General features: G+C 32.0%; 1 protein-coding gene across 3 annotated transcripts in view; it reads left to right on the top strand.

Annotated features, from left to right (window-relative positions):
- Positions 1-14,022, top strand: part of CSMD3 (CUB and Sushi multiple domains 3) — a 1,097,518-nt gene that overhangs the window by 789,489 nt on the left and 294,007 nt on the right. For all 3 annotated transcript variants that reach the window (XM_060116495.1, XM_060116494.1, XM_060116493.1), the window contains one exon: positions 265-467. In XM_060116495.1, the coding sequence (XP_059972478.1) occupies positions 265-467 (203 nt within the window). The remainder of the gene's footprint in view (positions 1-264; positions 468-14,022) is intronic.

Here is a 14,022-nt window from a genome sequence, read left to right as displayed (position 1 = left end):
ATCCTAAATTGAATCATCATAAGTCTGTATACCTAATTTTTTTATAATTTGCAGAGGTGATGTAATAGTACATTTAATCATATTCTAAAAAAATTATACGGCTCAAGAAAAATTCATTAAGTTTATATATGCAGTTTACATAATTCATTTTTATCTGAGAGAATAAAAGGAATATCTAGTATAAGCAAGAGAATATTTGTTATATTCTTTATTTAAAACTGAATCCATGTTTAAGATAATCAGAGATATATGGTTTTCCCACAGCCTACAGTTTCTTGCCTTTGACACGGAAGCATCGCATGATATACTCCGAGTTTGGGATGGTCCACCAGAAAATGATATGCTTTTAAAGGAAATTAGTGGTTCTCTTATTCCTGAAGGAATCCATAGCACCCTCAACATAGTAACCATCCAGTTTGACACGGACTTTTATATCAGCAAATCTGGATTTGCGATTCAATTTTCAAGTGAGTTATTTTTTTTTATTTCTTAAATGACAAATAGGAGTGCTATTTAAATAGTTCTGTTTACTGCTCAAAACTTTAATTTTAAAATTTTAATGATCTTAAATATTCCTATTTCTAGTCTTATTATTCATCTGGAGTTAAGGTAAAACATAGAAAAAAGAAATACAATAAACTTTTAATTAATTAATTGTTGAGACCTTCTCTCCAATTGTCAAACCAATTTTCCATAAAGTAAAGATGGTGTTAAAATAATTCCACAAATGAAATAATTACATTATATGGCTTGTAATTTGAACTTACCATAAAATTATATTTTAAAATGTACAATTTTTGGAGATAAGGAAGGAAATGAATATTTGCCATTAAAAGAAAAGCAACCCTACATTTTTACTAATTTTATTTTTCTTCTGTTAAAGATCTTAATTATATATTCACAGGAAGCTTTGACAAAATATTTTAGATCTACTATTAAACTAAAGATTTCCTACAACAATGAAATATCATTCATTATAATTACTAGTGTTCATGGCCTTTTTTCTTTTTTTTCTTTTTATGGCACTGCTAAGTGGTTAAATATATGCTGTTCTGTAAAATGGATTTTGGTTTAATGGCTGAAGAAAATAAATGAAAACTCAAAAATTTTAGTTGCTATTTTTTCGCTCTTATTACCAACACACATTATCTCTTTGTGAAAAATATCTAAGGGATCTTCTAATTGTATAGCCTTAAAAAGTCCTATTAATTGAAACTTATTGAGATTTCCAACATCATCTATGGGAAGAGTGCAAACCAGTATTCTTCACATGTGCCTTAATTCAAATCCTGTCTTCTTATGAATTGCAGACTTTGGACACCTCACCTCATCACCTGAGTCTGAGTTTTCTAACTCACTAGGAATAATAATGCTTATCCCATAAATAGATTATTAGGATTTAACATGATCATGTGTGCACAGTTCTTAGTATTGAGTAGTAAATAGTTGATGCCCAGTGAACTATTATCGTTATATGAATAAATGTAAAATTGGAACCCTTTAGAAAAAGCATGAAGGACTTTTTTAATGACTGGCCTGAAAATATACCACCTTAGGTTAACAACTGGTCAATACAAATATATAATTAACTTGACAGACCTTTTGTTCATGGAAGACAGTTGCTTGGCATAATCAACTAAAGTAAATGAATTATTTTGTTATAAATAAAGCTCATCTGAGAGAGGTGTACATCAGCAGAGTCAGTATCTTTCAATTTGTACCCTTAGTGTATCTTTTGAGACAAAGAAAAAAGGAATGAAAAATAAGAGAATGATTATGTAATTAATGAACATAAATGGCTTATAATTTTGAAACACTTATAAATGAAACATTGTTCATATTTATATCTTCTATTTTCTACTGTTTATTTCTTTTTTATTTGAAGTTAGGAACAATTTGTCAGCAAACTGCTTATGATTGCTGTTCAATTTCAGTTATTTATAATGGTAGTTTGGCAACCAACAGCTCTCCTTTCATTTACCTTAAATTAGTAAGGTTTTACACTTAAATGGTTATTTGTGATTAAATATCTGAATGCAGTCATGTTTAAAGGCTATTTCAGGCTATTGTTTGTGAATGCCAAGTACATCTGATTAATAGAAACAGACTGCTTTATATGCATTTCTGGAATTTTTAATGCACATTTGTCTGTGAAATTAGCAATACATTTTTATATTTATTGCATTTGTAGGGCATATTAAAGTTATGGAAACTATATGTATCATACCAGAGTTGTAATAAATCTGCCTCCATAATATTCTTTTAAGATGCATACAAATGTGTACTACTGATCTGAGACTAAAAACCTATTCATTGAAATAAAATTACCTGGAGAGTTAATATATTGTGAATAGCATCAATTAATGAAAATTAGTCTCTGGGCTGGAGATCTTCTGTAACTTATGCCTATACAGCTTTATAAGTGTTCAGATTTCAAATGTGAAAATAGTTTTTTCATGAATGAGGTCTTGTTTGGTGCCAAGAACCATAAGTAGTTTGTATGACCTATTTAATCCTCACAGAAGCCATATGAGATATGTTGTATCATCCCCATTTACCAAACAGTACACTGAGGTTCAGAAAGTGAGCTAATTTGTTCAAGGTCACACCCTAGCAGATGCCTGCAGCTGTGACTCAAATCCACCTTTGTCTGAAAGGAGATTAACACTGTGCCTGGTGTATAGTAAATGCTTAGCAGTTATTACTACTCTTTTGCTATCCTTATTTATTAGTTATTAATATTCTAGAGGAAATACAAAGATTTTAATTATATGTTATTAGTTACAATGAAGTTCTACAATTTAATCAGCTTGTCTTTCTGATTATGCTTACAAGAACCACATCTAAGTTCACACTCCCCAAAAGCAGATGATTTATACAAGTGAAGCAGTGAGAAGGAATAAAGGAAAGGTGGAGTGTGTACATTCCCATTTAAAAGGGACAGTTGCACCCTCTGGCTAAAGTCATTTTGCCCTATAGGAAGACAGACTAATTTTAAAGTGGAACTTGAAATAAAGAGTTTTATGTAAAGTCATCTAATTGTCAAAGAAAACAACTCAACTAATCTTAAAGAGAATATTAAGGTCTATAGTCCAATAAATCATGACTATGGGTCAAATTTGGCTTGCAGGTCAAAATTTGCCACTTGAGTGTTTTACCTGAATTCCTTTTCCCAAGATAAATCTATCTCTTTTTACCCATGTATTCATTTGTTCATTCGTTCATTCTAGGAGAGTCTATTAAAGGACCAGATAGTAAGCATATTTATCTCCAGCTATTTCTCGAGTGAATCTTTCCTTTCACTTAGGCAAATCTTCTTAGTTACATAAACACACACACACACACACACACCCTGTACTGTTTTCTGTCCCTAAAGTTTCTTTTACTTTAAATTTTTTTCTTAAGTCTTGCTCATTCTTCCAGACTCAGCACCAAGACCTCTCTTTATAAAATATTTTCTGACCTCTGTATACAACATTTTAAATGTTTATAAAACCATCTCTTTTTTAAAACATCCTCTGACCTCTCTTTATAAGACAAATTCCAGCCCATGCTCTAGGCACTAGCTATAATTTTTTTCCAAATAAAGATGTGAAAACATGGTTTATCATTTCATTGTTCTGAAGATGTTTTAATTATATGAACTTCGCCTCTCTAAATGTCCGTAAAGAGCAAACATTCTATTTAGGGTGATCATGTAATTTATTGTTCAAATCTAAGATAACTTTTGAGAGTAAAATGGGACACTTAAAAATTAAGCTGGACAACAGGCATAAACTAGAACAATAGTAGCCAAATCAGTTTGTATCATTATTTTAATTGTCAGATTTTCATTCTGTTCCCATTCCACCCACCGTCACCACCACAATGCCTGTTCCTTTTTTGAGCAAAGAGCTGAGTGTCAAATAATAAATTGAAAAAGGAATGAGTCAGGAAATAACAGCAAAACAGTCTTAAGCAACAAAATGCAACCAACGAAATGGATTTCAGTGAACGTGGTGCAAAGTGAATTTAACTGAAATGTAGGTCACATACCAACTTCATAATCACTGTCAAGCCACCTATCAGCAGCCTCATGCCTTCTATTTCCTGATCTATTCATTCTTTGTAGTCTTTTGCTTTGCCTCTTGGTGTTATATTCTGCAAGACTCTTTTGCTTAATCACAGCTACTTAAGTCTGACATGGCTACCTCATGCTGTCCTATGTTCTGCCCTTGGTTCTCAGCAGTCAGCCTCTATATATATCTCCTACTTTAATTTGTAATCTGCTTGTCTCATCCCACTTTAGTTCCTCAGGGAGGACATCTTTAAGTATCATGCTGTCATTTGCCCACAGAATAGTTGGTTCTGACAGAGCATTTTCTGTGCTCTTCACCCTTTGACATCTCTTTTAAGAATATGCCCCTGCTGGATAATACAAAATACCAAGGGCCATATCTTATACTGTTGAAAATTCTCAAGGAGATGGATTCCTTAGTCATGAGACGTTTATGTCTCCTGGCCTTAAAAGACTGCATGGTGCCCCTGCATTTTTTTCCCATCCTCATTATTACTGCCTACACTGCTGTAGCAGTCGACTAGCCACTCACTTCATTGTCTCTCCAGCCAGACTTTTCTCTACATTTCCACCTGACTGTTTTGAAAATATAAATCAGACATCACTCCTCTGTTTAAAATTCTTTTATGGCTACACAGTCATAAGTTCAAAACTGTGGAATTACATTTAAAGCCTCCACAATTTGCACCCAAATTACTTGCCAGCTTCATCTCTCACTATTCAGTTACATACATCTAGTCATCTAACTGCACTGTCCTGAAAAGACATTGACCTTTCACATTTCTGCTTCTTTTGCAAATCTCTTCCATGTTCCTGGAACACTTACGTCCACATTCAAAAATCCATAAATTCTTAGTCATTTTTCAAGGCCCAGGTCAAATGATACTTTAAGTACTAATGAACTTCTAGGCAGAATTAGTCACTCCCATATCTGCAGTGCCCTGGCACTATGTATGTATTATATTAGAATGGCTGTATATCCTTGTTTGCCCAAGACAGCCCTGGTTTATGCTTATTTTCCTGGCATCCTGACTTGTTTGACATTTGGTCTGTATTTTCCATTTTCAACAAAGTATAATTATTAATAGTTCTATTAAAATAGCCAAGGTGTATTTATTAGCTATTGTCTTTGATCTCATTTAGTACTGTGTGAGATATATTCCCAGTGCTCAGAGTAATTATAATACATGATTAATTTTGAAAGACAAATACTGATAACCCATCTCTATTTCCCAGTCTTTTGTGGATGCCAGGTAACTTACACTTCCCTTTCATGGGTAGCATATAGGGCTCTTGTAGATGAAATGAAAATATTCTCAGATATTAACATCTAACTCATTCTGATCTTAGATGGTATTGGGAGAACTATTTGATACTGTTGCCCTGCCAGCTATTTTGTATAGCAGCAAGTTATGTCATAATCTATTCTGTGGCTTGAAAGATACATAAAGCTGTCAGACCATGAGTTGGCCAAATTACTGAGAAATATGTATTCTTGAAATATCCACAGAAGTAGAGGTTGCAGAGATGTGCTGTAGAGCTATAGTCTGAATGTTCTTGCCATGAGTGTTTGTTATTTATTTTATAGGATAAATTAACAATTATTTATTTTATCATACTGTTTTATTATTTTACAATAGACATTTATGGCAGCAGTGGGCTAGAGGGTACATACTGAATATTCATTTCTTAAGAAAGCTTAATTCCACCAAGATTTCTAAAAGAAAGTTCAGCTGAAGGAGGCTGTCAGGAAGACCCAGCAGAGATCAACAAGGCTGTCAGACAAACTTATTCTTGCAAAATTTGAAAGTAAACACAAAAAGATAGCAGGAAAGGACCTAGAAGAAATTTTGTTTATTATGATTTGTGAATCAAAGCATTTTAGTACATCTAGAAACACATTTTTTAAAAAGTGGGGAGTTCCACTTGATCCCATTTCAATTAAACATATTTAAGTAAATTGTAAAAATATTTTTAGAGGGTAAATCATGTACTGATTGGTTATTTTTCTATACAATCAAAAATTAGGAGAATACAGAATAAAATGAGACTTCCTTGGCTTGTATATTATATTAACATTCTGTTAAGCTACAGAGGGGGCAATTTTATATTTTAAAATATGAAACATAATTAAATGGTGATTTGGAGCCATGATAATACATTAACAACATCTTTGTCATGTTAAAGTACCTGATGTATTAAATTGATTATTATTATGATTATTTTAAAGTACCTAACTACTATAGCTATGTTCTTTTTAGTTGAATTATTTCCTAAATAAAATTTCTCCCTGGTTTTAGATTTATCCCTGGGACCCTGATATCATTGGTATTAATAGACCAATTTTTCCTAATAACTTGTTAACCTCATGTGAAAGGTGGGATAGTTTGATTGAGAATGTAGTATATATGATATTAAACATGAGATTTAGACCTAACAGTATATTAATATTTTAAGATATTTATACTTGATATTTTTATTTTATGAACAAATTGCCTACAAATTTTAATATGATAAGTTGTTGGAATACCTGTTTGGATTAACTACATGGTTCTTAGACTTTTATTACTTACATATTAAGGATTTTATACAAGTTGCTCACAATATCTGCTAATCATCAAATTTTATTTTTTAAATTTTGATGTGCCAATCATCAAAAAACCCTAAAACAAGTGTCTGTCATACAGAGTGAAGTAAGTCAGAAAGCGAAAAACAAATACCGTATGCTAACACATATATATGTAATCTAAAAAAACAAAAAGGTCATGAAGAACCTAGTGGGGGACGGGGTGGGAATGAAGACTCAGACCTACTACAGAATGGACTTGAGGACACGGGGTCAGGGAAGGGTAACCTGGGACAAAGTGAGAGAGTGGCATGTACATATATGCACTACCAAATGTAAAACCGATAGCTAGTGGGAAGTAGCCACATAGCACAGGGAGATCAGCTAGGTGCTTTGTGACCACCTAGAGGGGTGGGATAGGGAAGGTGGGAGGGAGGGAGATGCAAGAGGGAGGAGATATGGGGACATATGTATATGTGTAACTGATTCACTTTGTTATAAAGCAGAAACGAACACACCATTGTAAAGCAATTATACTCTGATAAAGATGTTAAAAAACACAAAACAGTAACATCTCAATTAAAATGAAAGAAAATCGATGTTGAAAATGCAACTTATACACAATGTATGTTAACATACATGGGGATCATGTGGTGTCATTGACCATGTGAAAACTAGAAGACATAAATCTGTTTAAAAAAAAGCATGACTTTTCATTTAGAACAAATGAAAACTCTACTAATTTCATCACTTTATGTTCTAAATTCTCTTCTGCATATATGAAAAGTGTTAACATGCCAGCTTCCTTAGCAGAACTTCCCAAATAGTTAAATGAGTCCAATCTTATATGTCACATATATAAGATGTGACATTAATCACCTCAAATATTTTAATTCCAGCAAAAGTTTTACTTTTTACCTCCATTTTATGAAGCAGAGTATAGTCTTTGAAAGTTCATTGTGATAAAGATGAAACATCTCGGGCCTCCCTGGTGGCGCAAGTGGTTGATAGTCCGCCTGCCGATGCAGGGGATACGGGTTCGTGCCCCGGTCTGGGAGGATCCCATATGCCGCGGAGCGGCTGGGCCCGTGAGCCATGGCCGCTGAGCCTGCGCGTCCGGAGCCTGCGCGTCCGGAGCCTGTGCTCCGCAACGGGGGAGGCCACAACAGTGAGAGGCCCGCATACCGCAAAAAAAAAAAAAAAAGATGAAACATCTCATATTATAAATTTAGTTACAATTTTAACATTTCAATAATTAAATTTACTTAGACTTATTCTATGGTCCAGCATATATTTTTCTAAAAGAACCATGTACATTTGAAAAGAATGTACACTTGCCATTATTGTGAATTAAATACCAATTAGATACAGTTGGTTGATAGCATTGTGTTTGAAGTGTTCGATATTATTACTGATATTTTGTCTGCTTTTTTTTTTAATCCACTAATGAAAGAGTAGCATTGAAATGCCCAACAGCAATTGTGGATTTGCCTGTTTATTCTTTCTATCTTATCATATCTGTCATGTTTGTGTATCATGAAGATCTGTTACTAGGTGTGCACGTTTGAGATGCTATGCCTTCTTAATGAGTTGACTGTTTCATTACAATGAAGTAGCTTTCTTTTTCTCTGGGAATTTTCCTTGTCTTGAAGTTTGCATTGTCTGATATGAATATCTTATAATTAGTGTTTGCATGGTATTTCATTTAGCATCCTTTTAACTTGTCTTTATACTTAAAGTAGGTTTCTACTTTAAACAGCACATGATTGACATACTACTTGCCTGAGCCTTGTTTTTTTATACAGTCTGAAGATTTCTGCCTTTTAATTGTAGTCTTTATTTATGTTCATCTTTATTAGAGTATAATTGCTTTACCATGTTGTGTTAGTTTCTGCTGTATAACAAAGTGAATCAGCTATATGTATACATATATCCCCATATCCCCTCCCTCTTGCATCTCCCTCCCACCCTCCCTATCCCACCCCTTTAGGTCATCACAAAGCATGGAGCTGATCTCCCTGTGCTATACAGCAGCTTCCCACAAGCCATCCACTTTACATTTTGTAGTGTATATATGTCAGTGCTACTCTCTCACTTTGTCCCAACTTCCCCTTCCCCCAAATTGCAGTCTTTAAATCATTAGACCGTTCACACATAATGTAATTTTTATGGTTTTGTTTGGCTGCTGTATTGCTATTTACTTTTATTGAACCCACCTGCGCATTTACACCATCATTTTCTTCCCCTCTATTAACTTATTGGCTAAACATTTTGGAGGTGGGGGTGTACTTGCTCTCATATTAATAGTATACATCTTGGATCAAAACCTACCATTAACTTCTATTACACACTGTCATATGTAATGTAAGACTGAAAGTGTATTTACATTTCCCCCTTCTTTCCTTTGGACTATTGTTTCCATTTATCTTACTTCTATTTATATTAACACCACAATACCTTTTTTAAACTTGAAGCAAACAATTATCTTTTAAATATTTTTTTAAATGAGACAAAGATCATATATTAAAATTATAGTGTTAAGGATAAGGCTATTTGTTTTGTGATAATAATACAAATATAAACTTTGGTGACACACAACTTCATGGCAAAAACAAAGCTCTTATAAAATTAAGAAACAGATATATACTTAGAATTGGTTGTGGTGTACATATAATTCATAACTGCAACCAAGCAAATTCTACCCATCACAATAAAACTGTCCTTAAAATTTACAAATATTTTTATATACAGCAAAATAATTGAATTACATTTTTTGTGTGTATGACAAAGTAATGCTGATTCAAAAATAAATAAACTTTAGTATGTCAGTACCAGCTTCTGTTTTTGCTACTCATTGTCATTCAGACTTAGAAAAGTTTGCATCTCTGAAGCACTCTTTTTCATAATCAACCAAAATGCCCTACTATGGTTTTGAAATTTTTAAAAATAAAACCTTTAAATTTGGTTGATTTATATTAAAATCATATGAAAATCTTTAATAAAAATACTCAGTTATTGGCATGTTAACGATCTTCAGCTTCTGAAAATTTTGGTGAATTATAATTATTGAAAACAAAGTTTGGAAATAGGAAGACATTTAAATGCTATTTTTATGTAAAAGTTAAAACAGTGTATAAAATTAAAATTTGAAACTATTATTGTCCTGTAGCATGATTTGACTTGTGAAAAGAGAGTATCTTTTGATGAAGTTCTTATTTTTTAATCAGATTGAATTTATATTTTATACTATAATGGAATAAAGTTGAGAAAACATACAATTATACAGCTTACAAGTGAACTATTCCAAAAAAAGCATTAAGACAAGTTGATAAGTTTTATATTATAAAAAATTTTGTCAAGAAAGGTATCTGAAAAGAAGTAAAAATTTACTATCTGTGAAAATACTTAAGCTGAAATATTTAGACATTGTTGTATGAAATAAAATCAAATTGAAACTTTCCTCTATTTTAAAGAATTAGTCCTAAGCCTACCAGATACCTCAGTACCTATAAAGAAAAACCTTTCTCAATTAAAAATAGTATGGCCTGTAGAGACCTCTGTTAACATGCCAACGACTTAAAATGTATTAAAAATACCTTTAACAATACCAGTAAAAATAAGAATATATTGAAAACCACATACTTAAGAAAAAATAGTAAAATGACATTAAATATGTCTAGGAAACCAATTAGAGAATGTACATTTGTACCACAAATGATCATTTTGCTTATCTTATTTTTAATGTTTAATTAACTCATATAAAGATGTTTTTGTGTGCCAGACATGGCATTTTAATTTTTTAGAAATATTTTTAGTAGTTTTTGTATAGATACTTATTTTGAAAAATACATCAATGTAATATTATCAATCTGGTAAATCAGTACATATTTTTAATTACATAATTTAAATTACTTTTAACTTTTTATTTCATGCCCAGAATTTTTCACTTTCAGTGACAAATGTCACCTGATTTTAATAAACATTTTATTATATTAAAGACATATATACACATCTGCTGTCCCTCTTAGACTGTGTTCCTTTGAAGTGCAAGGTTTATCCTATGAATATTTGTATCACCAGAACTTGGCATTGTACCTGGTATTTAGTACTTAGTAAATGTTAAATGAATCTGATTGAGTAGGAAATTTTTTAATAATGTAAAATTAAAAGCACACTGGTATTATATACTGTCAGTCAAGACTAATGTAAAACAATATTTATATGTTTTTACTCTTTTTTTGCTCATTAATTCTGGTGATTTCCAAATATTAGAATTCAATTCTGAATTAGACTTCTATATAATCCTTGGATATAAAATCAGTTTCCTGTTTAGGTACCTTTGACAGTCTTCAACCCAACATGCCTTTTGATTTCAAAGAAATTAGACCAGTAATTTTATTTTCACTTTTGTCCATGTATTAGAGAACAAGAATCAATGATGGTATGGAGGTGTTGGCTCTTATTACAGTTCATCCCCAATATAAAACATACTTGGCTTATAGTAGGTGCACAACAATTACCTGGTGAAATAAATGAGTAAATATGTATTTTTAAAAGGTATTTCTATATAAAGTACTTGGAATATATTATAACACTAGCTTTGTGGTTTCTTTTGCATTAGCAGCTTTGTTCCCATCCAGGGTTGATAGGAGGAAAATCTTGTCATGCTGCTATCTACTTTAACCTGACTTGCCATATCATTACATGTATCCTTAGAAACATAATGAAATTCTAAAGATAGCCACGTTACTGAGTACCTAGCAGAGTGTAGGCCTAATAATGATGTTGAACATTCTTTGTAAAATTGATGGATCTTGTACAAAGCAGGGACTCAGTCAAGGGCAAAATTCTCCAGGGTGAAATCCACCTCTAGGTTACCATCTGCATTTCACATATTTTCCGATTGATTTGATTCTAGATGGGATTTCCTTCCAGGTTAAATATTCCCATTACCCAGCTTGATTTCCTTATAGACAGTGAAGTGGACAATATCGTGTCATTTCTTAGTCAATACAAAAATATAAGGCAATAAAACTGGAAGAGTGTTAAGTCCTTGTGAATACCAAATCTGGACTGTGACCTTGCTGAAGTTTCTTGGCATACTGAAAAAATATATACAACTTCTTAGACAAACTACACAGTGAATAGTAAAATCTAGTGGTCTTTAAAGATTTATCTCAGAGTTTATATTTTCATATAATTATACAATGTAATTGTTAGAATAGAACTTTAACATTATTTTCTAATACTAAATCAGGCAGGTAAAAAATTATTACTATGTCAATTTTACTGATGAGGCAGTTAAAATTCAAGGAACTAATACAACCTGGTCAGTGTCCCTTTCTTACAACAGTACAGATTACAGTACAAGTCTTCTGCTTTTGATTTTATCCAACTGTATAGAATCTAAGGTTTTTCTCTTTTGAAAGTTCTTGAGATAAACAAGTTTATACCAAAGAGTCTACTTTCTGAATGGAAAGGACACACAAGAACTTATGAGTGATTTAAGTGTATTTATTCTTTGTTGCACAGAGCAGTGTCATAAGCAAACTGGACTGTTAATTTGCCCAAGGTCACCAAGATGGTAATTAGACATTATCTCTGAATTATCACTCATAATATAGTTGAAACTTATACATGTGCTAGTTAGGACTGTGAAATATGTATTAGGTGAGGTGAGCATTTCCAATTAAATTATACTCTCAATTAGATGAAACAAATATAAAATGAGAAGTCAGAAATATATTTACAGTACTGATGAGTTGTAAAAATGGTGAGAACTCAGTCATTTTCTGTAGTATTTAGTGCTATCAGTATTGCTTTGAAAACAGCCTCAGGTTATCCAGATGGATTAATTAAAGAAAATTAAAATGTAATATAAATGTTGTTACTGCAGTCTTGGAATAAATGTTTCCCAGTGTCAAACAAATGCGACATTATAAACAAACCTTAAGCATACATTGAAATGATTAGTTGTAATTTTGTTCATTCATTCATCCATTCATTCATTTCACACACTTTTTAAAAAAATAAATTTATTTATTTATTTATTTATTTATTTATTTATTTATTTATTTATGGCTGTGTTGGGTCTTCGTTGTGGTGCACGGGCTTCTTATTGCTGTAGCTTCTCTTGTTGCGGAGCACGTGCTCTAGGCTCACGGGCTTCAGTAGTTGTGGCACATGGGCTAAGTAGTTGTGGCTCTCAGGCTCTAGAGCACAGGCTCAGTAGTTGGGGCTCATGGGCTTAGTTGCTCCGCGGCATGTGGGATCTTCCTGGACCAGGGCTCAAACCGGTGTCTCCTGCACTGGCAGGCGGGTTCTTAACCACTGCGCCACCAGGGAAGTCCCCCACACATATTACTTGAACTAGTTTTTTTTCATTGAAGTATAATTGATTTACAGTGTTGTGCCAGTCTCTGCTGTACAGCAAAGTGACTCCGTTACACACATATATTCTTTTTTTATAGATTCTTTTCCATTATAGTCTATCACAGGGTATTGAATGTAGTCCCCTATGCTGTACAGTAGGACCTTGTTGTTTATCCTTGATGAATTATTTTTAACTATTGTGAAAGATTCTCTTCAATTTCTTACATATAAGGACAATTTATTCCTAAGGTATAGCAATGCTTGATTTGATAAGATCCCATGTTGCTTAACAATAAGTGCAGTAACTCTTTCAGTGGATTTAGACTATTGGTGAAGATTAAAAACATTGTAAAAACAATTCCTAAGAAATGCTAATGTAAACTTTCTTAACTTGAGCATAAACTCTTTTTTAATTTACATACACATATATAATTAGCATGTTAATAATGTATCTTGAAAAATTATTTTTACTGTATATGATAAGTAGTTATGAAATGGTATTACTTTTACATATCTATTTTTTTCACACCCTGAGTCATGAGAATTTTTAAGAAAAAACTATTATGGATACAAGTGATTTTTGGTGGAATAAAAACAGTTCAATTTTAAAGGAAAAGTTTGTCATTACAAATTTATTATTGACTTATTATAATAACCAGATATAAAAATTCATTTTGTTAGAAGTAAATGCTACCATACAGAATAAAATCATTTGCATAAAAAATAAAGTAAAAATTACAAGATTTTGTATGTTTGCTAATGTTCAGTTTATTTCTTATGTCAGTGATTTTACATTCTATGGTGAATTTATTTCTAACAAAAGTATTTGTATCTGGGTATTATATTAAATTAGAAATAAATTGGCAATGAGAAATTTTTACTTTCAAATGGAACAATATTTATTTGATTTTATTGATATCAGTTGCATAGGAAAAAATTTTATACACAGGTGAAATTTAATATTTTTTACATTTTTATTTACAAAAATTTGAAAATCAAAAGATTTTATAATTTTGCAAGTGTTTTG

This window comes from Mesoplodon densirostris, chromosome 13 (genome assembly GCF_025265405.1).
Source record: "Mesoplodon densirostris isolate mMesDen1 chromosome 13, mMesDen1 primary haplotype, whole genome shotgun sequence".
NCBI lineage: Eukaryota > Metazoa > Chordata > Mammalia > Artiodactyla > Ziphiidae > Mesoplodon > Mesoplodon densirostris.
Note: the sequence above shows the minus strand (reverse complement) of the source record. Positions and strands in the feature narration are given on the sequence as shown.